Source organism: Emydura macquarii, unplaced genomic scaffold, assembly GCF_026122565.2.
Source record: "Emydura macquarii macquarii isolate MOO-44397 ecotype Brisbane River unplaced genomic scaffold, CSIRO-AGI_Emac_v2 contig_1045, whole genome shotgun sequence".
Taxonomy (NCBI): Eukaryota; Metazoa; Chordata; order Testudines; family Chelidae; genus Emydura; species Emydura macquarii.
In genome coordinates, this window is record NW_027131182.1 from 10,298,246 (window position 1) to 10,325,345 (window position 27,100).

Below are 27,100 nucleotides of genomic sequence, written 5' to 3' on the forward strand. Positions count from 1 at the left end.
CCCCATTGCCAGCTGTGCCCACACATCGACTCTAGTGACACCATCACTAGTCCTAACCACATCAGCCACACCATAAGGGGCTCATTCACCTGCACATCTACTAATGTAATATATGCCATCATGTGCCAGCAATGCCCCTCTGCCATGTACATTGGCCAAACTGGACTGTCACTACACAAAAGAATAAATGGACACAAATCAGACATAAAAAATAACAACATCCATAAACCAGTCGGAGAACACTTCAATCTCCCAGGATACTGTGTCACTGACTTGAAAGTTGCCATACTTCTACAAAAAAAACTTCAAAAACAGACTTCAAAGAGAAACTGCTGAGCTAGAAATCATCTGCAAACTTGACACAATCAAACTGGGTCTGAATAGGGACTTGGAATGGTTATCTCATTACAAGAAGTAATTGTCACTGTTCACACATTCTCACCTCCTAATCAATGGTTGTGAATAGGCCTCAACTACTCTAACTGAATGGACTTTGCTTTTATCTACCTTCCCCATTGTTGTTCCTTACCCTTGGATATGTATATATATACCTCCTATGTGATTTCTGTTCCTTACATCCCACGAAAGCTTATGCCTGCAGAAATTAAATTTGTTAGTCTTTAAAGTGCTACAGGACTCTCATTATTTTAACAACTAATTTAGATCCCATCATTTCATATATATAGTTGGGATTTTCCAATGTACATTACTGTGCATTTATCAATATTGAATTTCATCTGCCGTTTTGTTTCACAAAACTAGATGACTGGGCAACAGTGAGGTGGCGAAGTTTTCTTTGGCTTAACTATCTTGAGTAATTTTGTATCATCTGCAAACTGTGCCATCTTACTGTTGACCCACTTTTCCAGATCATTTATGAATATGTTGGACAGGACTAGTCCCAGTACAGATCCTTGGGGGACCCCGCTCTTTACCTTTCTCCATTGTGAAAACTTACTCTGTATTCCTACCATTGGTTAAGAGATAGAAAACAAGTTACCTTTTATCCCATGACTGCTTAATTTGGCTCAGAGCCTTTGATGAGGTATCTTGTCAAAGGCTTTCTTACACTACCACCACTGGATCATCCTTGAACACATTTGCTGAGACCTTCAAATAGATTGATTTTTTTCCTTACGAAAGCTGTGTTGACTCTTCCCCAACATACTGCATTTATCTGTGTGTTTGATAATTCTGTTCTTTATTATAGTTTCAACCAATTTGCCTGGTACTGAAGTTAGGTTTACTGACCTGTAATTGCCAGGATCACCTCTGGAACCTCTTTTAAAAATTGGCATTACATTAGCTATCCTCCAGTCAGCTATTATAGAGGCCGATAGGTGACATACTACAATTAGTGGTTCTGCAATTTCACATCTGAGTTCCTTCAGAACTCTTAAGTGAATATCATCTGATCCTGCTGAGTTATTACCAGAGAGATTATTCCTCGTGACTGCTACAGTGTTTCCAGAGGCTGTGAACTTCATTACTAATGACCCAATTTAACATCACATTTCATTGGCTGAGTATAAAATATGTCTCTAAGAAATATGGCATCACATCTCAACCTTGTTGATGCTACATTTTGAAAGGAAAACCCATCAAGTTTCTATTAGCCTAAAATGACTGAGAGTTTTTAATGGTTTCCAAGACTCTCCTTGCTAGGACTGAGGCCAAATTATACAGCAGTGTATAAGAGGTGCCCTCACAGTCAATGAATAATATTTGGCTATGTCTAAGTCTTGTTTTCATGAAAATGTTGATGCAGTTAATTCTGTCTGTTTATCCATTAATGGATTCATTCCTGAGGTGGGAAAATTATCTGTTTTCTATGGTGTATATTGGTGCACTTGTCTGATTGCGTTGTCAGAGTCACGTTCTAAACTTTTGTTTCCATTTATTATAGAAATGAGTATGATGATACCATTCTAATCTTGGATGCCCTGAAGGTTACAGCTAACATCGTTTTTGGATATGCAACGTAAGGAAGCTTCCCTTCACCCCACCAGATTTCAAGGCCAGAAGGGACCATTAAGATCATTTAGTTGACCTTTTAAAAAATAGCCTATTCAGTAGTGTAAGAGCACAAGTAACTCATGTCTAATATATGTCCCTATGCTATTCCTGGGCTATTTATGAATGATTAAAATTGCCACTATTCTGACTTGACATTCCAGAAATGTACTGGCTATGGCCAGGTCTACGCTAAAAAGTTAGGTTGACCCAGATGCATCACTCAGGGGTATGAAAAATCCACACTCCTGAGCGACTGTTGTTAAGCCAGCCTAACACCCTGTGTAGACATTGCTAGGTTGACAAACAGATTCTTCTGTCTTGTCTCTTGGGGAGTTGGATTAGCTACAGCAATGGGAGAGCCCTTCCTGTTGCTAAAGTGTTGCAGCTGCAGCGTTTTAAATGTAGACATAGCCTGAGTATAGACATATCAAATGTATATTTTCATAGGCTGATTTGATGTTCCCCATTCGGATGTGAGCTGTTCCTGTCAAGAGCAGTAGACACTACAGCTCATCTCCCTAAACTGCTGAATGACTTGCCTGCAGTTACTTTAATAGTCAACTTCAGGGATGCACCAGTTTATTTCTAATAAACAATAATTTGGTATTAAAAACTATGGAGAATAGTAAATTTTACTCCATATGCCTATAATGTCTGCTATGTTTGTTTGTGACAGATAGCAATTTCCTACAGGAATCAAAATGAACTTTATTGAATTATACCGTGGAGTATAGTATTAAAAATGCAGTTGTTTGTGTTGTAGGAATATATGCAATTTTTCTAGGGACATGACTAATTTAAATGCTAGGATCTTCAAAGAACTGTTTGGGGCAACATGTGTGAAGTGGGTTTCCTAGTAGGTACCAGGGAGACCTATTGGAGCTACACCCAGGGAGAAAAACCCACTGCCTATAAATTGCCTCCTCTTGGAAACTCCAGATCAAAGACCCCCTGCATTATATAAAGGATGGAATAAACTTTTCATGAGGGTGCTAGTTTTGAGCTAAGGCTGTTATGAACTTGTGACCACAAAAGAGACTCCTTTGGGAGGGCGAGGGGAGGCGACTTCAAGGACTCACCTGCTAGAGCCCATGTTGGAGACAGTTGGGGGGATATCTGGTAAGCTTATTAAAATGCATGTAAGTTCTTTTATTGTACTGAACATTTTCTTTAATGATTATACCTAAATAAAATAGGCTTGCCTAGGAAATGCTGTGTTGTAACTCAGAACTGTGGCAATTGCACGGTTCACCATCTCTGAGGAGAAAGGCAAATCAGGTATGCTTAACAATCTGTCTTTGCTGGGGAATTCCCAGTATAAACAGGGAGCTGTGCAACCTGGAAATAGCCTGGTCAGAAGGGAGTGAGATGCATGTTTCCACCCAAGAGATGTAATTGCCAGGGGAGTCTGAGAGTCAGTGCCCTTGCTGGACTATAGATTCAATTACCCTGAACTATGACATATGTGTCATGTCTGATTGTAGCCATGTTGGTCTGAGGACATGAGAGAAAAGGTGGATGAGGTAATAACTTTTATTGGACCAACTTCTGTTGGGCAGACCTGAAGAACTTTGTCCCCCAAGATAATTTGTTCAAGGAGCAACAGGTCTTATATTATATTATATTATCTTATATTATATTATATTATATTATATTATATTATATTATATTATATTATATTATATTATATTATATACAGGTCTTATAAAATATTAGTAATTTATCGCTGTCTTTTTTTCTTCTTATATTTATTATACTTTAAAGATGCCAAGGAGCAGAAGCTTTTGAAATTCAGCACTCTGGGTTAGCCAATGGGATTTTCATGAAGTTCTTGAAAGAACGCATGTTAGAGGACAAGAAGATTACTGTGCTACTTGATGAAGTTGCAGAAGGTGAAACCAACCTACATTTTAATTTCCTTAGCTTCCATTTTACAGAAAACCCCAAACAAACTTTTCCCCCCTATCTAAAGTCCTCTGATACACTGAGTGTTCTTCACTTCCTTCTCTATATTCTTATTACTACACTCTGTAAACTCACTATCAAAATGCAGCCATCTCTTGGGTAAAAGCTGAAACCTCTTAACAAAGACCCCTGCTATAAACTGGTTTGAGCTCCTATGGGATGAAGGGTGCTACTCATTCAAATGTACTTTGTTGTATGATGGAATTTATATTTCAATTGTTGCTTAAAAAGCTTCATATTGAGGCATGTTTAAGGCTTTCCCTCAGGAAAATCTAATGTGTAAAGGAAAAAGCATGTTTAATATCCAATATTTTTAATGTGGTTAGGATTTAATTGTGCTTTCGTTTTCACTATTTCAAGTGAGACAGAGCATATATATTTACTATTGATCTCTGAAACACCCCTTAACATAATACCTCTGCTGTTGATGTGCCATTAGAATATGGCTTTCATACTGCTTATTCTGAATTTTTGTGAGAATGCAACTTTCATCACAGTTCTGAGATGATCATATGGTCACTTCACATTCACCTGTGTCGTATCATGATGATCATATGGTCACTAAAAACACCTGTGTCATGTCTTGTCACTGTGCTGAAAGTACAGGTTCAGGACTATTTAGAAAGGCTGGACGTACACAAGTCCACAGGGCCGGATGCAGTGCATCCAAGAGTTCTGAGGGAGTTGGCTGATGTGATTGCAGAGCCATTGGCCATTATCTTTGAAAATACATGGTGACTGGGGGAAACCCCAGATGATTGGAAAAAGGCATATATAGTGCCCATCTTCAAAAAAGGGAAGGAGGAGGATCTGGGGAACTTCACACCAGTCAGCCTCACCTCAGTCCCTGGAAAAATCATGGAGCAGGTCTTCAAGGAATCCATTGTGAGACACTTGGAAGAGAGGAAAGTGATCTGAACAGTCAGCATGGATTCACCAAGGGCAAGTCATGTCTGACCAACCTGATTGCCTTCTGTGATGAGATGACTGGCTGTGTGGATGTGGAGAAAGCAGTGGATGTAATATACCTTGACTTTAGCAAAGCTTTTGATACAGTCTCCCACAGTATTCTTATCAACAAGTTAAAAAAATATGGGTTGGATGAATGGACTATAAGGTGGATAGAAAGCTGGCTAGATCATCAGGCTCAATAGGTAGTGATCAACAGCTCGATATCTAGTTGGCAGCCGGTAATAAGCGGTGTGCCCCTGGGGTTGGTGCTGGGGCTGGTTTTGTTCAACATGTTCATTAATGATCTGGAGGATGGGGTGGATTGTACCCTCAGCAAGTTTGCAGATGACACTAAGCTTGGGGTAGTGGTAGATTCACTGGAGGGCAGGGATAGCATACAGAGTGACTTAGACAAATTAAAGGATTGGGCCAAAAGAAATCTGATGAGGTTCAACAAGGACAAGTGCAAAGTCCTGCACTTAGGACGGAAGAATCCCATGCACTGCTACAGCCTGGGGACCAGTTCTGCAGAAAAGGACCCGGGGATTACAGTGGACAAGAAGCTGGATATGAGTTGTAGGTAAATCCAATAAATAAAAAATAAAATAAAATTTCAATAAAAATATTGTCCAAATGTCCTAGAGCCTGAGACTTAAAATCTGGATAATGGGCCACATTCTGCTGTCACTTACACCTGTGAATTGCACTCGGTGAGGCTGCAGGGTTGTAAGTGAAGACAGAATTTGGCTCAGTGTCTGTATCTGACAAGAATTCATAAATCAGAAAAGTCCAAACCAAAAGTCCAAAGTCCATATTAAATATGCAGCCAAATTGGGTTGCTGTTGACAAGAAAGACTGTTGAAAAGGTGTTACAAAAGTTAAAACAGTTCAGTTTTAACGTGTCAGTGCTATAGGGAGAAAATGGAAATGATGATGATTGTGTGACTAGCTGCACCATAAACACGTGCTGCAGGATTAACAATTTTAACACCACCAATTGAGTATGACTCACCCATGCCACTAGAGTGTGGATTCATAGATGATAGTTTCTTTTCAATTGCTACTTCCTGGCCTGTCTTGCATTTTTTCCCTAAGTGGCTTATCTTCTGTTTAACTAAATATGAAAATATGGAATGGTAGGTCATTGTTTTAATATTTTTATTAAGTTTTATCACAAGCTTTGTACATGCACAGGACTATTATTATAAGACAATCTTGACCACTATTCAAAACAAATAAGAGTTTTAGCTATTAAATCTTAAAATGATGATCACAAACTTCAAGATTGCAGTTGATTGCATGTGTAGGGGGGAATATGTAGGAGTCTCAATGTATAGCATTTCACAACTGACAAGGCGCTATCATAGATTGGCTTTAACTGTCATCAGAAATGTTATTACTACTACTTACTATTTTAACATGTATATGGCTGCAAAGGAGGACACGGTGCATAGAATGAAGATACAGAGCCTGGTTCTCCTCTCACGCTGGTGGGAATTTATAACTATTCTGAAGTTAATGGGTTCATATTCATGTAAGTGAGAGGAGAATGAGGTCTGTCTTTTCTGAGGTTATGTATGGGTCAAGACCCTGTGAAAGATGTCATCAGGTAATGTGATAGAGCCATTAATTATTAACAGAGATTGCATACTGGACTAGATGTATTGATGTGCTGATCGGGTGTGGCAAATGTTACATTCCAAAGGAAAATACATTGACCACTGTTCAAGTGTGTGTGTGTGTGTGTGTGTTTAATCCCAATCTTAAATAGTTCAAATTTACAAATTCATGATTTATAAACCTTGATTTTAATTCAAATCACTCTTTAGCTATTGGTCTTAATCTTATACACAGCAAAAACAGCTGGAGGGGGGGGAAAGCAAACTTTAAATGTAATAGGCTTTCATTCAGCAAGATACTGAAGAATGTGACTGGATAAGCTTAACGTTAGTCATGTTCTTCAGTACCTTGCTGAATCAGGGTATACTGAAGAATTTTATTGTAAATATGGAGGCATGTTGAAAAATACACATTACAGAAAAAATTGTTCTCCTGAGACATCTTGCATGCTTCCTTTCAGCCTAGAGTGAATTTGAATAGCCAATCATTAAACATCCTTGAAAATGAGTTCATCATAGAAATGCTGATGCAACTGTAACCATAATAACATGACTGCACTACAATGAGGTAGCTGCTTTAATTAGAATTTCAGCAGCTTTGATTCCTAGAAAACTATTTGCATTTGTCTTTAGATATGGGCAAGTGTCATCTTACCAAAGGCAAGCAAGCTTTGGAGATTCGCAGCAGTTTGTCTGAGAAGAGAGCATTAACTGATCCCATTCAACAAACAGGATCATCTGCAGAGTCCCTGGCACGGAATTTACAGTGGGCCAAAGCTCATGGTACAGTAAACTGTCTCTTCCAGAAAATATCCCTTTCAAGATGGGAATTTCATTATTCTTTATCTCACTTGATTTGTTTAAATAATTCAGTTGAAAATATATGTGGGCACAGTGCCTAGTCCTTAGTATTGCTCTCTTCATTGGGTATGATATAATGAGTCAAAATTGACTCAAGGCATAAAGTTCAGAGGACTGTTCAGATTGTGAAGGTTTTTGCATGGGTTTATTCTGGACAAAATTGTTATGAAAAATAGGGAATGCTAAATTCACTTCATGTGAAGTAACTTCATGAGCAGCATTCAGACATTATCCCTGAATTACTTTTAAGGAAGAATTTTATTTTTTTTCTGATAGGTTTGAATGTGGTACTGAATTGTCTGTAATGCATTTAAGAGAAGATTGGAGATGAAAGAAAAAATTATCAGACTGTTAATCCCTTAGGCACTTTTATAAGCATACGGATTAGTTAGATGCCCAGTTCCTGTTGAAAATCAATGGAAGTTGAGCACCTAACTCCTATTTGTGCCTTCACAATTTTCCCCTTTTTATTTCTGTGATTTAGTGATTTCATTCTTGGGCCTATTTTTTTTTTAATCACTGCCCAGAATAGAGAAATGTGCTGGTTCTGCCATCAGAACCAAGGATTTCAGGTTTTTTCATAGTCACTCTGCATATTTCTAGGCAGTCCACTGCATTTTTTCTCTTTTTATTTTAAGCCTTGCTCCATCCATAGGAAAATATCCACAAAGCCCTGTGAGCTACAAAGACATAGGCCTGGTTTAAACAGTTTTTTTTGGTTTTGGTGGTGGTTTTTTTTGGTGCTGACATACCTATTTCAGTTAGGGTTGTGATTTCTTTTTTAACTGATATATTTGTTATACACCTATAAAGCTTATTCTACTTCCAGTGTGCTAAGGAGGCTTATACCAGTATAACTGTGTTTACACTAGGGGGACTGTATTGCTTTAACTTTAATGGTGTAGTTAAACTGGTACAGCATTACTGTGTAGACAAGCCATTAAGCGCTAACTTGGCTGGATCAAGCACTTTCAGTATAGAGGCCGAATCGAAATAGCTGTGTCACTCAGGTGTATGACTGATGTAGCTATGCTAACAGCATCTCCAGTGTCGATGCAGCTACATCAATGGAAGAGGGCTTTCATCAACAAGGGTTGGGGAAGTGGTGTTCCTACACTGACAGAAAAACCTCTGCTGTCAGCATAAGTCACCAGTATAGACATATTCTTACTCTACCCATGTAAAATGTTGTTTCTCTTGTTACATCCCATTTGGAAAGGAGCCCAGAAACTGAGGGTTGAAGAGGTAGCTCTTCGGCCCAGGGTCTGGCATTTGCTGTTTTTTGTTCTACAGCACCTAGCAAAAGAGATACCTGCCTGGTTGTCTTCTAGTCACTAGCACAATATAAATGTTTAACAATAGTCAGAGGAAGGGAGGAGAATGTCCTTTTAGATAGCTAAAACAATGGCAGACGCATGTTAGGCTTTGACAAGAATATTTTAAACCTATTTATCCAAACTATTTATTTGCAGAACTTCCAGAAAGTATGTGTCTTGAATTTAAGTGTGGTGTTCAGATTCAGCTGGGGTTCGCAGCTGAGTTTTCCAACGTCATGATCATCTACACAAGGATAGTAAAGAAACCACCTGAAATATTAGTTTGCAAAGCCTATGTTACAGACTTCCCACTTGTAAGTGTTTCCTCTCTGTGTTTCAGTGATCACTTGTTATTTAAGTTAGTGGCTGTCTGCTTCTGCTCTTGTGCCAGACTGCACCTTTTTGGGGGGAGGGAGAATTTTAAAATTTGAATTCTGAACCAAGCAAGATGCATATATAAAACAAATCCCATGATCTTGTTGAAACTCTCTTTGTCCCCTTCCCTTCAAATCCTGACTTCTGTTACTTGTTGGATCTAAATTAGGGCCTGATTCTGCAAGGTGATGAATGCCTGCAGTTCCTAGTGAAATCAGAGGGGGCTGAGAACACTCAGTACCTTGCAGGATCAGTCCCTTAGGCCATCCTCCTACAAGTCACCACTTATCAGGTGCCCTATTACAGTGGTTCTCAACCTTTCCAGACTATTGTACCCCTTTCAGGAGTCTGATTTGTCTTTTGTATCCCAAGTTTCACCTCACTTAAAAAAAACTATTTGCTTACAAAAATCAGACATAAAAATACAAAAGTGTCACAGTACACTGTTTCTGAAAAATTGCTTACTTCTTCATTTTCACCATATAATTATAAAATAGATTGATTAGAAATATTTATATTGCACTTACATTTCAGTGTATAACATATAGAGCAGTATAAACAAGTCATTGTTTATGAAAATTTAGTTTGTACTGACTTCACTAGTGTCTTTTATGTAGCCTGTTGTAAAACTAGGTGAATATCTAGATGAGTTGATGTACCCACTGGAAGACCTTTGTGTACCCCCAGGGGTATGCATACCCCTGGTTGAGAAACACTGTCCTATTACACTCGTGGAGCCGCACTGAAATCACTGTAGCTAGAGTGCAGCAAATTGCAGGATTGGAATCCGAAATTATAAGATCCTTAGGGAAGGTGCTTTGTTTTCTTATTCCTTCAAAATGCCTAGGTGTGCTTTTGGTGCTGCCTAAATAGTGATTGTAAATAAAATTACTTATTTGTGAATTAACAATAAATATTTCTCTCCTACAGAACTATTACTATAGTACCACCATATACAATAATGCAAAGTGTTCAGAACACCTGGTATTATAGGAGTATGAAGACAAGTTCCCTGCCCCAAATAGCTTATAATCTAAGTTCCTGATTCTGCAATCAGAAGGGCATGCTCAGAACCCCATAGAGATCAGTGGCTCAGCTTGGGCATTGGGATCTGCCTGTATAGATCCAAAGAATACATCAGGGCCTTAATAGGCAAAGTACAAAAGAAAGTAAGAGAGTGGGGTACAGTTGAAAGCCAAGATAATTAATTAATGAAGTTTGTGTATCTAATTGGGATCCATATTTTTTGTTTTGACTTGTTTATTTCATCATGGCAGTATTATTGTTACTTCCCTGAGAGGGGCACAAAGACACCTGAGCATCTTGGAATCAATAGTGTTCTAATTTGAATTAATCAAAATTACTATTTGTATAGCAGCTTCAGCATGATTGTACTCTGAAAATGACACATTTAAGGAAAATTAATACATTATTCTAATGCTATCTTAGTGTACTCAAATATAGAAGAGGAAAGCTCTATTGTTTATATTGCTAGCTCTGGTATTAGGCAGCAGTCCAGTTGCTTGTAAGAACACCCTAAGTTTTTATGTCTTGGTTTGAAATGGAACAATGATGACTAGAGAGAAGAGGAAATACTTGAAAGGAGAAGAAAAGGGCGGGGGGAACCAAATTTACACATTGTCAGAAATGTGGAAGAAATCTGCCTTGTGTCATATTTTAGGAAGGCAAGAGATGAAGCACAAACAACCACTCCTACTTGTGACTGCTGATGAGTTAGGCAGCCTAGGTGACTCACTAATATCAGCTGAATCTGTATGTATAATTATTTTTTGTTAAGAAAAAGAAAACACTGAATGTTTTTAGTTTTAAATTTTTTAATAAATTGTGTAGAATTAAAAGTTATAAGTTGAACTCAAATCTTAAGCTACTTCACATAAAATTCAAATGTTCCTTTTTATTTTCCTTTCCATAATATTCAACTACTTTTTTATACCTAAAATTCAGTTCTCACTTACTTTTTTTGCAACAGGACCTGGATGTAGATCCTAAAGAAGCAAATAAAGGGACTCCTGAGGAAACTGGCAGCTATTTAGTATCAAAGGATCTTCCTAAACACTGCCTCTACACTAGACTAAGTTCACTGCAGAAACTAAAGGTGGCTAATACATTATTTTTTGTCTCGCACATTTCTTTATACAGTACAGGTTAATCGTGTTGCTTCACAACAACTTTAAAAGAGCTAGATTCTATATAATTGATATCATGGATAATGTGTATTTTCAGTAGTTGCTCAAAGCATTATTGCTCATTTAAACACTTATTCTAGCTGCTTAGAGCGAGAGTGGCTAAGAGCAAACTTCAGTGACTTGGTTTTATAGTTGGCAGACTACGAATATGTTCCAAAGAGAGAGCCAAAGAATATGAAATATTATTCCACAAGTCCCTTTTCAATACAACTCGGGAAAATGTGCCCTATAGGTTGAGAAGATTGATTGCCTTCTCTGAAGGAATCACAGCACCTTGTACATATCACTGAACGCGTTTCCATGTCTATTTGCTCACTAAGCTTGATGCCTTAAAGCAGAGCCATAAATTGAGGTCATTAGTAAGAAGTGGAAACGCTATAAATAATCTCTTTACAATCTAGCCTGTGCCTTTGAACCCTTCATGTTCTAAAGCACTCTCACTTTGCATAGTTAAATGTTGGTGTTAAAGGACCAGACATGTATTATAGGATCTTCATGACTTTAGCATCTCTACTGTATATGATTTACCATATCTGCTTTCCAAAACATTGTGCCAGAGGGTAACACAAACACTTCTAGAAACTGCAAAAAATTAGAGTGTTTGGGGAGGTGGGTGGAATGAAGAATGCCATACTGAAGAGTGCCTTCTTATCCTACTGCCACCAGGTTTATAAATCAAGATAACCAATGAGTTAGTGTTATCCAAAAACATATATTAATTCAAGCAAGGTGCAAATGGCACCTTCTACTCTTATATCCTGTGTGGTGGAAATATGTTGCTGAATTAGATTACCTAAAAATTCAAATGAAACTTGGAGGTGAAGAGAGAAATCATCCATGAATAGAAATACTCCTCACAGTGCTTTTGTAATTGTTTCATGAACAGAATTTCACCCATAGAGTGACAAGGGAAAGTGTTTTCCGTTACAGAAGCAGCTAGTGCTCTGACACATGGTTGAGGGAAGAGGATAGAAATAATCTTGAAGAGCACAGGAAAATAATTTTGGGACGAGGTCTCTGGGAGTTAAGCTTACATGTTTTTAAACACAGTATGAAGTGAGTGTGGAAAATTTTGCAATGAGTTTACATCTTTTGCAGCCTCATTGATTCCAGTGAGAGTGTACTGAGTGTAAATCAGCACAGAATTTGGCTTTGGCTGTGTAGTATACATTTAACTGCAAGGCTCATAGCACTTCAACAATTATGCTTATTATATGTTTATTAGTTATTGTACTTAAAAATGTGTTAATTGCCACCTCAGACAAATAATCACTTCTTAACATTTTTATTGTACTGCTTTTTTGAAGGAAGAACTAATCTTATTGTCTGTCATTCACAGGAGCACTTGATCTTCACAGTTTGTCTGCATTATGAGTATCCAGGAATAGACGATTCCATGGATGAAAGGAAGGAGGTTAATGTTGGGAAGCCTCTTATTGCTAAATTAGGGATTCATCATGGATTCAAGAAAAATAGCAGCATCCAAACCTTTTGCATGGGTAACGGTCCTTTCCATACCCAAGCATCCAATCCAGTGGCAGCTGAATACTACCTCTCTCCTCCTAATCATCGTCAACCAAATTCCTACCCAGGTGTTCATCTTCCAAACTCTACTCATTCAAACCGTTTCAGGCAGTCAGAAGCATGCCATTGCAATGTGTCTTTGAATATGCTAACTTCAAGACAAGAAGCATGGAATTACTCATCCCACATAAGAAAGAACAATATGCCAGTAGAGACGACTGATGATACTGTTGAACTGGGAATCAACTTCTCCCACAGCCTCAGGTTATCTAAAAAGCAGTAGTTATGATCTCTGCATCATTCCTGGGATAAGGCACTCCAGCGCTGCTTGTACATTCTCTGCAGTGTGTTTGTGTTTTGAGAGAAGGGGGTTAAAAAGTACAAATGCAGTACTGGGAATTGTGGGTGGGTGTGGATTGGTATATTCTCTCCCAGGAAACTTCACAGATCTGAAGAGACAAGAATGAAATATAAACTTCCTCTTCACTCCTGAATTTTTTTCATCAGTGAAGACAGGTGTGGGGTAATCATGGGGAGCTGGTGGCAGGAGAGCTGGGGTGGAGAGAAGCGTGAGCTGGGTACATGGGAGACCCACAGGAACTAACCCACAGGCATCCAGTTATTGGCTGCAACTGTTCCAGTCAGCAAAAGAGCAGAGCAGCAAGCATACAGCATTGAGACGAGGTTGCATGTTTGTGGAAATGGGGAAATGCACAGAGGTCTGGTTCATGTATCACAGGCTTTCAAGGAATACTGAAGCTTTGGATCTCCTCAGCTGTTCCTGACATGCCTCTATAATGACATAGTCTTAAAAAGGCTTACATAATGTACCTCTTTCTAATCTTGATTTTTAGTTGACAAAGGGATCAGTTTTCTTATGCAAAAACAAAATGGAAAAAATAGCAGAGGAGAAGAGAGGAAAAGGGACAAACAGTAATGAGGGAAAGCAGTAAAAAGGAATGTCCACATTAATGAAACTAAGCTATATGTGTAATTTATCAATGTAATTAAAAATAGCATAGTAATCACTAAATGATAAATAGCTTTGTAGACTTTCCTGTTCTAACCTGCACCATCAGCTAAGTATAACATTCCAATTTTCAACTTATTTAAAACATTGAAACGTCCATTTCTTTAAAATGTTTATGTGCAAGCAAAGCATGTAGTACCCTCCATAGATTCCAAGACTAGAGGATACCATTGTGATCCTCTAGTCTGACCTCCTTTATAATGCAAGCATAGAACCTCCCCAAAATAATTCCTGTTTGAACTAGAGTAGTCTTAAAAAAAAAAGTGATTTTAAATTTGTCTGTGATTGAGAATCTACCATAACATCTGATAAATTGTTTCAATGGTTAATTACCCTCACTGTTTAAAAATGTACAACTTATTTCCAGTCTGAATTTGTCTAGCTTTAACTTACAAACATTCAATCTTGTTATACCTCTGTCTGCTAGATTGAGGAGCCCATTATCAAACATTTGTTCCCCATGTAGATACTTATAGACTGTGATGAAGTCATCTCTTAACCTTCTCAAGGAGCTCAGTTTAGTTTAGTAAGGCATGTTTTGCAATGCTTTAATCATTCTCATAGCTCTTCTGTGAAACCTCTCCAATTTATGAACATCCCTCTGTGAAACCTTGATATCCAGTGCTTGGAAGAAATCAGCAGATGACTGAAGAGCAGTAGGCTCAAGCTCAATGCAGGAAAGACAAAAGAAATGTTAGTAGGAAAGCAAGAAATGTTTTCAGGAAAGGGCAAATAAAGTAGCATCACCAGTTATTAAGGGTACTGTACCACAAATCATTGAGATGGAATGAAGCTACAGAATTATGCTGGATGGTTCACTACAGATTGTTACAATGGTGAGAAACTCCTTCTTTCACCTTTGGATCATATATTTGGAAGCTCTTCCAAAGTGTTACAACTTGTGTTGGTAACGGATTTCTGAAGAGATTATCTTTTCCTCTGCAGGAGTACCAGTCTAAGTTTAAATTTTTAAAATAAGCATTAACTCATTTGTTGTTTTAGAGTAGAGATCTGAGGCTAAATTTAAGCCCTAAGTTTGTTTAGCATTAATATGAGCACACATATAACATATAGGCCTTTATTCAGTCTAGCAAAAACTGGTAAAAGCAGAAGTCATTTGTGCCTGATGTATAATGGCTGGGTGAGGGTTTGAGCTAAATTGTATGAATCATGCTCCAGGCTCTGCTCTGGAATCATACATACTCCTGCTGTGGTTTTACAAAACTAGCCCTGCACATTCCCCTCCAGGCCAAAACTAGCTCCTTTCTTATTTTCCAAATAAAAACCTTACCTACAAATGTGAAATCCCCAGCTACCTAATGCAAACTCATCCAAGTGATATGAAGGATAAGAATTTCATTCAACTCTGGCTACAGAAGGTGTGAGATACATCTGCAGAGGCACCACTGCACGAACATTCCATGTTAGGCCCCAATCTTGAAATTTACAATGCACTAGCACACCTGTGTGTAGCTTTGTTGATGTCAATGGGATCGTGTCCTGCTTCAGTGAATTGTATGATCAGGGTCATAGGTTTCATGCACATTCCTAGAACTAAAGCAATAGGTTTTTAAAGCTGTCATATCTTCCAAAGGGATAGCCGGGTTAGTCTGTATACAGAAAAAACCGAGAGTCCTGTAGCACTTTAAAGACTAACAAATTAAATTTCTGTAAGCATAAGCTTTCATGGGCTGCAACCCACTTCGTCAGACGAAGCGTGCATCTGACAAAGTGAGTTGCAGCCCACGAAAGCTTATGCCTACAGAAATTTAATTTGTTAGTCTTTAAAGTGCTACAGGACTCTCGGTTTGTTTTTTAATAAAACACGTTGGTGCTTTGAAACTACATACAAAAAATTGCTGTTCAAATGGATTCTTGTCTGTGAACATAAATGAGCCTCATCCCTCTCTAATAATGTTGCTAAAAAGTTGAGTGACTGTGCATTTTGTTTTTTCCCTTACGCAGTGTGTGCAATTATGAAATAATTTCTGTTAGTACAATTTTTGCAGAACTTCACACTAAATGAAAAGGCAGGAAAAAATAAAGGATGAACAGCTGGTAAGAATAAATGCTTATCGGTCTTGGGAAGCTACATTAAGGATTCAATTTAAAATGCTGCACAGGTTTATGTGGAACACATCCAGGCTTTTCAGATAGGAGGTGGTCATTGAACAAAGCTATAGTTTAGAGGGGAGGAGTGACAGTCCTGTAATTCTGTGGTCCTATTCTAAAACAACTTCTGTTATCTGATATTTTGGCTGGAATATTGAATAGACTCTACATGTGGCAATTCTGTATGATGATGGAACTAATGAATGTCTCTAATTCTACTTGGAAATGGTTAATGGCATTATTGTGTGTAGCTGTTTAAAGAAAAAGCAATGGAAATCTATAAATTCACTTGTGTTGAAAGATGGATATTCCCTCGTGGCATTTACCTCTGTATTAATATATTATTTATTTACTAAATGACATGTAACTTTAACATAAATGCAAATGGACTGGAGCTTTTAGTCTCCTCTGGAGGAGTATAAAATAGTGAAATATTTTTTGATTTTTTAAATATATTTGTACATGGATTCTTGTATGTAACTGATTTTAAATGAAAATTATAGCTTGAGATACAATCTAATACAGTAGGGTATTTAGCTGAAAGTTTGCCATAGTTCTGTTGTTCATATTACAATTTTTAAATTGTTTTCTACTGTTGCAATAAAATCATCATAAACAGCATTTTCCAAGGGTGGGAAGTTCCCCAAGTAGATCTGTTCGTGACAAAACTCAACAGAAAGCATCAGCAATTTTGTTCATTCCTGAACCACAGCCCGGGCTCAATCACAGATGCATTTCTCCTGCCATGGACAGACCACCTGCTGTATGCGTTCACCCCCTTTCTGCTTGTTCACAAAGTCCTTCTCAAAGTCAAGAGGGAAAGAGTATCTATCATACTGATAGCCCCTACTTGACCCCGGCAACACTGGTACACAATGCTACCAGACCTGTTGGTGGCTGCTCCAATTGCCCTTCTAATGGTGCAGGACCTAATCACCCAGGACCATGGCTGCCTCCAGCATACCAGCCTTGAGTCTTTCCCCCTTGTAGCATGGAAGTTTCATGGCTAAACCCCACAGAGTCAACATGCTCAAAGCCTGTTAAAGAAGTCTTCCTTGGCAGCAGAAAACCATCCACCAGGACCACATCCTTAGCTAAGTGGAAGAGATTCTCAAAGTGAACAATGCAGAAGGGCCCCCCAAACAACAACAAAATCCCCAACATGTGCTTAATTGTGAATCCGTGTGCAAGTCCCATTGACTTAATTGGGAGCGAAGTATACATGTAAAGTTAAGCATGTGCTTAAGTCCCCTTCCTAAATAGGAATGTATTCCTCAATCAGGGTTTCTGGTGGGATTTGTTTGTTTGTTAGCTTCTACCCACACTCTCAGCAATCTGGTGATTGGGGGGAGAGGGTAGTTATTTTCAGCTTGAAGTATTTGTTAGCTGGAACTGATTTGTATGGCTAGTTTGTCATAGTATTTGCTTTTTTTTTTTTTTTAATTTTTAAAGTGTATTTTATATATATTTCTGTAAGCACCCAGAGTTTTAGAATAGGGGCTTTAAGGAAAACCAAATAAATCCAAGTGTGTTTGGGCAAAGCTGACAGAGTTCATAAACTCTGCAAACCCAATATCTCAGAATATTTTTTTCTTCCTTTCCTTTCTGGAAGTGAATGGCTAGGGAGTTATGAAGTTTAGGCTTTTAACTGTAGGTATCATCAGCCTTTGCTCATGATGCTGGCCACATCTTGACTGATCCACAGATGGGAATGCTGGCACTTACCTAAAAGTAGAGGCAGCACTAAGTGTTCTCCTCCTGTATATATTAATACATGAGAGGAATAGCCAACGGAGGCCATAACAACTCAGAATACAAGCACTGAATTAGACATTCATCTAATCCTATATATGCCTCTTTCTCTGTCACTCGGCTTAATGTCCTTAATGTTTCTCTAAGTCAGACAAGTTCTCTGGGGCATGGGATGTGTCTCTTTGTAACCCCTGTGGAGTAGCATCTAAGGTTCTAGCGCTATAGGAAGGTTTAACAGGAAGGATTCTTTCTGCCCTTCACAAATCTCTCCTACCGTGGTTTTAACTATTGAATACATACAGTAGAGATGGCAAAACAGTTGTCACACAGCAAATCTGTTGAATATCCAGAATGTTTTATTAGAACTCAAAACCCATTTTTTCAAGTTGAGTCTGGTTACAAGTACTGATTAAGGAATTGCTTTAATCTCACCTTTGGCCCAGTTGAGACCAGGAAGCTTCTTACATAAGACTTCCAGGCATCAGTTAATGGTACAGTGTAGAACACAGCCACAGAACCATTAAGTATGAATTAATATTAGAGATGCTGAAAAACAGAAAAAGAAACTGTGGGAAGAAAATAGCAAAGTATATTGTGCTAAATTCTGTCCTCAATTAAGCCCATGTAACTCATTGACCTTATGAATTTTTAGTGGCCGCAGGTGATCAGATGTCAGTTTTATGTCTTGTTCAAAAGATAACAACTTCCAGCAGTGTGGGATATTGGTACTGCAGTGAGTCAGAGGACAGAGTACCGCCTTCTGAATCATTGATACTATTTCCCGCAGCATCCAGTTGTTGCAATCCAAGTGCTCTCCCTACTTTAGTTGAGACTGATCTGAATCTCTGCAAAAAGTGGTTCAGCTGCATGTTTGTTTCATATTTACTGGCTATGTATTTCTGCAAGTGACCACTACTATTAATCAACTTCCTTCCTTTAGAGACTACCCCAAAATATCCTCAGACCTGGGTACAATTTTGTCTTACCTTTTAGTAGGCTGCCTCCATTAAGAAATCCCTCTGTGTTGCTTGAGCCAAGTTCCACTGTATTGCTGATGCTGTTTTTGTTCATCTTGTGGTCAGCCAATTAACAGTTGTAGCAATTTCCATGCATTAGCATCAGAACTATATTTATATTGTCATTAATTACTGAATACTATGGGCATATTGTCTTTCAGTGTAAAACTCCCAGTTTTAAATAGTACAAAGTCAAATCTATCCAATTCCAAGAATACATTATAAAATGTGTCAGCTTGTCTCTGAATGGTGGTAGGCTTTGGGGCTTTATTTATTTATTCTGTTTTTTATTTGGTTTATTAGCTATTTTAGTTTAAGTGCAGTTGACTATGGATACAGTAAGCATGTTTCTATCTTAGTTGTATTACATGGCTCTTATTTATATTGTATTGCTGCTGCAGTTTCTGCACCAGGTTTATTTTAAAAGCCATTTAAAAAAAAAAACCCACAACCCTTTCCCATCATTTTTGTTTCCATGAACAGCCAACACGAGAGACCACAATTAGTGTGGGGTTTGTGTTACCACAGCAACCGTTCTCCACTCATACTTTTACCTCTCGGAGGAGTTACAATGCGGGAGGAAATGACTATGACTTCCTCCTCCAATCTTACTTAGAAATCATTTTAGTCATCATATTGGCAACTGCGATTTTCTCGTCAATTGAAACAAGTATGACAAGTCACTAATCCAGTATCTAATGTACCATACTGCACATACCACATGAAAATTAAGTAGATTTATAAAATGTGCTTCCAGCTGCTAAGTATTTAAATATATGAAATAGTAATAGTATATTTAGAGTAATATGTATTAATGAAGCACCAACAATCGTGATATAGTTTTGAGATCAAGTGTCAAAACCCTTTTTGACTTCACTGTGAAAGAGTCACTATTGTATCTTAACAGCATATGGTTTGTGGAAGAAAAGCACTTTATGGCACTTTCTCTCTACCACAGTGTATCTGAAAATATTTCTCTACCTCCAAGTATTGTGTGAAGGGCCTGAGATGCTCAGAGGAACAATGCTGTAATAGAACAAATTATCATTATTATTGCTTATTGTTATGCAAAATTATAGTAGAGCCATGCCCACTGCACTGAGGGGGAGATCTTCAGCTGGCAAAAATTATCACAGTTCAAATGAACTGAATTTGCTAAGTCAGTCCTACCTTGAATAGGCATAGCTCTGACTGATTTTGTACTTCTATTCTTGAGGGTGGAAAATAGGCCAAAACATGAATGTAGGTGGGAAAGTAATGCAATAAATACAAAGCCAAGTGAAGTTACCTGTAAGCTCTAAGCTGATCCCTGATGAGAAGTGGCTCTCTTTACAGAAGATTGCCCTCATCCTTGTCCCTTCCTTCAAGGTCCCAAATCACATGACCTTATGCTGCAAGCAGCATCTACGTTAACTTTGAGGCCAAAAACAATTGCCAGCATAGTTGTGTTGGTGAGGGGTGTGATTTTTGGGAAATGTTTCTATACTGACAAAAGCCCTGATGTAGATGCAGTTATATCAGCATAAATCTTATTTTGCATGGGGGAACTGGTATTAGCTATACTGGCTGAAGCACCTAAACACTAGGAAGGTTTTGACAGTATAGCTATGCTGGTATAGCTATACCAATAAAACTTTAGGGTTACCATACATCAAGTTCCTAAATAGAGGACACTGCTCATCATACCTGGGAAAACCAGGATGTAGGGTAACCCTATTTTCACATGAAGACTAGGCCTTAGGATCCCATAAGGGCTTCCCAGCATGGACCAGGCCTCACAGCAGCCAAAGGTGCTGATGCAGAGTGATGCAAAACTTTCTTCCCCCACCTCCCATCCATTTACACTCCCTCAAGGAATAAGGCTATGGACCTGGGAGTCTCTTTGACTAGTGCAGAACACCAGCTAGTAGTAGTAGTAGGCATCCTTCGGTCTTGAGAGACCATGTGTATGCGCCCCTGAGAGGTAATAAATTTGTTCAGTTGGTTTTATGGCAGCTGAGGCTGAAGAGATCTACTCAAGAGAGACAATCTGCCGCATTTGTCACATTTAAAGGTGGTGTTTTGACCAGGGCCCCCACATGGGGGGGGAAGGGTACACTTTACTGGTGCCCGGAGGCTCTGGGGAGCCTGGCCCAAGCTGCAACCCCCATTACCATGAGGAAAAAAAATTTCATGTCTCATGAGAGATTGTATGTATGGGATGAGGGATTGTGATATGTGTGTGGGTGGGGGCCCATGTTACAAGTTTGTACTGGGCCCAAAAATTATGCTTGGGCCCTGGTTTCGACCCTCTGGGCTCTCCCTTCCGCAAGCTCTTTTCTCCTCTGCTAAGCTGGACTGCTTCCTCTCTTGGCTTTGGAGACCTTTATTGAGCTCTTTTTTTCCAAAGGTTGCGATCTTGAGTGTGATCGTCCCAGTTATCCATATCCATGTCCATTTGAGGTCTTGCTTGTGCATGTCCTTGAAATCCAATTTTGGGCATCCTTTACGTCTTTTTCCAGATGCCGATTCACCAGAGAGGATGCCCTTAGGGATGCGCCCATCATTCATTCGGCACACATGCCCAAGCCAGTGGAGGCATCTCTGTTTAAGGGGTGTTTTCATGCTGAGTATGCTGGCCTGCTTGAGCACCTACCTCAGTGTTGATGAGTCTGTCCCTCCAAGAAATTCAAAAAACTTGATGAAGACATCGCATATGAAAGCTGTTGAGTCTTTTTTCCTGATGAGAGTATAAGGTCCATGTCTCGCTCCCGTACAAAAGTGTACTGATAACACATGCACAATACACACAGATCTTTCTGTCAGTGTTCTGTCAGTTTATTGTTTTGCCATATCCTCTTGCTCAGTCTAGATATTGTTGTGGCAGCTTTTCTGATGCGGATGTTGAATTCTGTTTCAATTGAAAGGTTGACTGCGATAGAACTCATTCACCACTTCAAGTTCATAATTATTGATGTTGATGGAGGGTGCTTCTTCAACTCCTTGGCATATTGTGTTCATCTTTAAGCTTATAGTAAGCCCAAGGTCATGGCAGGCTTTGGAAAAACTGTCCATGAGATTTTGGAGATGGGCTTCTATGTGGGTTGTCACGGCTGCGTCATCAGCGAAGAGGAGGTGTTGGATAAGGACTTCCCGAGTCTTGGTTTTAGATCTAAGTATTACAAGATTGGACTGCTTTCTATCAGATCCTGATTCCTTCAGTTGAGGAACCAAAAGCTTGTTTCAATAGCAAGGAGAAGAAGATCCCGAATAGAGTTGGGGCAAGTACACAGCCTTGCTTGACCCCACTACAAATTTGGAAAGCCTTGGAGATTGAACTGTCGTATTGGACTTTGCTGTACGTGTTTTCATGGAAGGACCAAATCATGCTTAAGAGCTAGTTAGCTGGTTAATTAAGCCATCCTGTCATTACTAGATAGCACTGGGTCTTTGATACAGATCACTAAACAAGGATTTAAGAGGCCTGCAGAGTTTAGTAAGTTAAGGACAAAGTGACAAACTCTGACCCACAAACTCAGGATTTTCTTGGCTTCATAGATCGGAAGCTTTTAAACATCAACTTTCCTATGTATGTTTTCTGTGTGTGTTTAAAATCTGCCAGTGATTTCACTGCATTGGGGCCAGAGCTTTATTCTGTTCAGCTGCTTGGTGGAAGAAATTTGGTCCTGTGCACTTCATATAATTTCAAGTTTTCCATTTGGCTAAACAGATTTTGATCTTAATGAAAACATTATTACCTAGTTGTGATGGGTTGTGCCTCCCACACCAGACCTGATGGGGTTACTGAGGGCCTGAGAGACCAATTATATTACCTGGTGTCATCTGCGAGGAGGAGGGCCAGGGTTAATTAAGAGTGAAGCCCCCCTGGGGAAGGGCTGGGACAGCAATATAAAGCTGAGAGGCTGAAAGCAAAAGGGGATTGCAGGGGAAGGAGACTGCAGTCACTCCCTGAGATAAGGGAGTTCATCAGGGGCCAGGGGGAAGTCTGGTACCACCCTTCTGGAATGTATTTACATGAGTGTCCTGTGCCTAGTACTTCTTAGGAATGTATGTGTTTTTGCAATACTAGCCCTACCCTTGCCAGGTTCTGTGAATTTGCTAGCAGACATGTTTTGTAACATCCTGACTTCTGCTCACAGCCTGACTTTTCCTAACTCTAGCAGGGCCTGACTACTACTGTGTAAATCATTGTAGCTCAACTGAAGTCAGTGGAACTGACAGCTGATACCAGCTGAGGATCCAATCTCCAACTCACGAGTTTGAACTACAGCTGCGTGCTGGATGAGGGCAGCAAGGCCTGAGCTTCTACATCTTAGGTAAACAAGGTGGCAAATGCTTTCCACACCACCTCAAGGTTTCTTGCACCTGGAAGGCTTTGCATCCTGGGATGTTTTCTTTGGATACTAAGCCCAAGTCCACCTCTGCAGGGGATCTGCTCTTTCCTGCAATACCTTTCTGTAAGGGGGGAGAAGATGGATATATGACAAGCAAAAATTACTCCTTTCCCACACTCCATCTAATCCTCCTCCTCTTTGAGGTGGCTGGGCCATGTGTATTCTATATTCTTTCAGTTTTTTTCTTTGGGCCTGCTTATCCTTCACAGAAGTGTAACAAACACCCACCTTAAGGCCCCTTTGCAGTGTCAAAGTGGTGTGAGGGGGTCTGATAATTGGGCCATGTGTGTCCAGCAGTTTCCTAACTGGATGAGGGAGCATAGACTGGGGTCTAATATACACAGCTTGCTTGATGGATCATTTGCCTTCTTGTAAAGGAAGCCTGAACACTTACTGTCCCTAGGTATCTCCAATTTTCTTTTCTTTTGCTGTGTGTGCTTGGTGATGGAGTAAATAGATGATGGATTAAAATAGCTGAAGTGTAATGCTATACTTGTCTTATAAAGGGCATAATAAAATATTCTGCACTGGTTACTCCTTTCACGTGATGGTCTCAAAGCACATTGCAAATATTAAGCCTGACCACCCCCCTTATTATATTTTACTGATGGGTGAACTGAGGCATTGAAGTTTGCTTACATTGCTTCTCAGCATGCCTCCCAGCCCAGGTAGATATACACATCCAAGCTAGTGTGCTAAAAATAGCAGTGTGCACATTGGAGCATGGGCAGCAGCTTGGACTGTCATCTGAGCTTGGAGCCATGGGGTCAGGTGGAGTTGGGCTCAGCGAGCGAGCATGAACTGCTGCCCACGCCACAATGGCCACACTGCTATGTTAGTGCACTAGTTTGAACAGAGCTAGTGCAAGTCTGTCTACCTGGGCTGGGAGGCTGTGACATACCAGTCATGTACCCCAAGCCAATTGCACCTTAGATCTCACACCAAAGACAATGCTTGTAGCTAATCCTATAATAAAACTACATAACCATTTATTAAATAGGAAAAGGAAATGAGTTATTTACAAGCCTAAAACAGGTAAACATTGTAACTCATTTGTGTATCTATCTTAAGTTTCAAAAGAAAATAGAAGGGTCTATAATCAGCAAGCTCTATATGTCCTTTAGGGTTAGCCCATGCTAAGCAGCTGGGGATCTCTCTCTTACGCCTAGAAACACCTTGCTCCGCAGCGCCCAAGCAACATAATCAGTTCTTCTTCCTTGTTGGGATTTTATTCCTCTCCTGTCATGTGCTCTGACCTGCAAGCTCAGTTGATGGGAGGTGTCCACTTGCACAACTCATCTTCATGTGGAAGAGGGCAGAGCAACAAAAGTCTTTTGTCCTCTTGTTGATGGTATATAGGGAAATTCCAGTTGCAACGTCCCACAATAGATCATCTGGTATCAATAGACCTTTCCTTTTGGGCAAGGCATAACATCTTCTGTTGAAGATCAGCCTGTCACACTAATAGCCTCTCTCATGTCTGGTGACTTACATAGTCACAAAGGCTCAAAATACAACTGTTCAAATACTACCTTACTATATGGGATCCAGATGTTACAAGTGAGATTAATGCATGCAGCAGATCACAAGCATTCAATATAGTCTAAACACTTCCTTATAATTCTAATACCTTTTAAACAATACTAGCAGGTTTCCAGCTATGTATTTGTCAGTGTTCAGTTGAGACATGCGGATAATGGCATGAGGTTGCACCTGGTCTGCTGGCATCATAGCACCTTTGCGCTTTCTCCCAGGCTGGCCTTCAGGCTTTGGAAGAGCTCCCCTTAAACATCCGCAAAGCTACTTCATTATCCTCCTCCAAGCTGCTCCTCAAGACTTTTCTTTTCTGTTATGCCTACAAAACACTTGACAGCTGATGTGCTGAGACCACTGCCTGTCATGCTGACCAGGACTGTCTCATTGTTTGCTTGTAGTCCCCATTGGTCCTCTTTTTGTTGTGTGTTTGTATTGCACCTAGCACTGTGAGGTCCTGGTCTATGACTAGGGCTCCTAGGTGCAATGGTAATACACAAAATAACAACAACTAAAGCTGAAGTTAAAGTGCACTAAATCCCTTTTGAAGAAGGACTGAACTAAGGCCTCTTTACTTGTGAATGAATGCACCTCCATGGGAATTTAATGTGCATCACACAACACGCATTAACCTCACACCTTCAGTTAATTCATCTTAGCTTTCCAGAGTGTTCCCGTGTAGACATGCCCTTGTTGTCTGTTAGATTGTAAACAAAAAGTTACTATTTTCTCACGTAATAGAGTTTATCTGTGTAATATTAAGCCACCCTTGTAGAACACTTTGCAGTCTACACAAGTCCGAAGTATTAGCATTATTTATTATCAGTGGATTTTCTGTTTGCAAGGCTTCAGGCTGAACCTTCCATTGTAACATCTCACCCTGAACAGCAAGCTGAAGTGCTGTGAAAAAGATTACAGTCGCTGCCACAAATTGTGTGTATGGTTAGTAGTTTATTTTCCAAGTGACAATCTTTGCTGCTCAGTATAACAGAAGCCTGCATGGTGACAATGGCAGCGGGTAAGGATGATCCAGTGGTTAGGGCAGTAGCCTGCGTAATGAACCTGGGTCTCCTAATTCCTGCTCTGCCACAAGCTTCCTTTGTGATTTTGGGGTATGTCTACACTAGAAACGCTACAGTGACACAGTTGCAGCACTGTAGTGCAAATGGAAGGGGTTCTTCCATCACTGTAGAAAATCCACCCCTTTGTGGGGCAGTAGCTAAGTCAACAGAAGAATTCTTCCATTGACATAGCACCAGTTACACTGAGGCTTAACTACATCTCTCAAGGGTGTGAATCACCCCATGAGTGATATCGATAGATTGACCTAATTTGCTAGTGTAGAGCAGTCCTTAGTCAGGTCACTTAATCTCTCTGTGCCTTAGTTCTCCATCTGTAAAATGGGGATAATACCACTTACACATCTCACAAGGTGGTTGTGATTTTAGATACATTAAAGATTGTGAGGTGCTCAAATACTTGGGTGATAGGGGCCATATAAGTATCAAAGATAGTGAGATAGACTGTGCCTTGGAGATGCAAAACTGAACATCTCCATGGAGAAATTTCTATAGGGGATGTATGCCCAAATAGCAAAGCAGACTTTCTATGTGCTGGTTTACACTAGAAAATTAAATTGGCTCAGCTATGCCACTTAGGGGTGTGAAAAAATCCACACCCCTGAGCAACATAGTTAAGCTCTCCTAAATCCCTGTGTAGACAGTGCTAGGTTGACAGAAGAATTCGTCCATTGACCTAGCTCATGCTTCTCAGAGAGGTGGATTACCTACCCCAACAAGAGAACCCCCTACCATCAGTGAGCTACACTGGAACAGCTGCAGCATTTCAAGTTTAGACAAGCCCTGACATACAAAGCAAGATCACCACAGGGCAGAATGCGGTGAAGGAAAAATAACGATTACTTAAATCTAAAACTAAAGAATGATTTAAAAAAAAATAGAACATTTAGTGACAAGGATTTATTAAAGGCAGTGATGACAAATTTAACTCCAGCAGAGTTAGAGATGCTGCTACAGTATAATACAATCTTCTTCCACCTTTTTTCTTAGCTATATTTGATGATTATATTGGTGTTTGAACCTAATTGCTTTAAATTGTTTCCTGTGCTAAGTTTTGATGAGCTGTATGATCTGCATTCACCACTGGGCTTTGCTAATGTTTCAGTAGAATATTATTCTTAAAACAACAAATAGTTCAAAATGTGAAAAGACTGCATTACTCCAGTGGAGTTACACCAGCATAAAATGGGGTAACAGGTGAATTAGGCCCAGTGTCTCATAGTGTTAACCACTTCTTGCCCAGCTACATTTCTCAGAATCCAAATTCCCTTTTGAGTATGATGTGTATAACTATGTAACTAGGATTTAGTTGCTTTTCTGTGCACTGTACCTTTTAATTTCTACAAGGCT

General features: G+C 39.5%; 1 protein-coding gene across 1 annotated transcript in view; it reads left to right on the forward strand.

Moving 5' to 3' along the window:
• MALT1 (MALT1 paracaspase) overlaps window positions 1-15,519 on the forward strand; it is a 72,734-nt gene extending 57,215 nt beyond the window's left edge. The window contains exons 12-17 of the mRNA XM_067545465.1: window positions 1,907-1,981; window positions 3,781-3,908; window positions 7,185-7,334; window positions 8,885-9,042; window positions 11,094-11,219; window positions 12,650-15,519. Of these exons, the coding sequence (XP_067401566.1) occupies window positions 1,907-1,981; window positions 3,781-3,908; window positions 7,185-7,334; window positions 8,885-9,042; window positions 11,094-11,219; window positions 12,650-13,117 (1,105 nt within the window). The 3' untranslated portion in view covers window positions 13,118-15,519. The remainder of the gene's footprint in view (window positions 1-1,906; window positions 1,982-3,780; window positions 3,909-7,184; window positions 7,335-8,884; window positions 9,043-11,093; window positions 11,220-12,649) is intronic.
• Window positions 15,520-27,100: the final 11,581 nt, after the last annotated feature.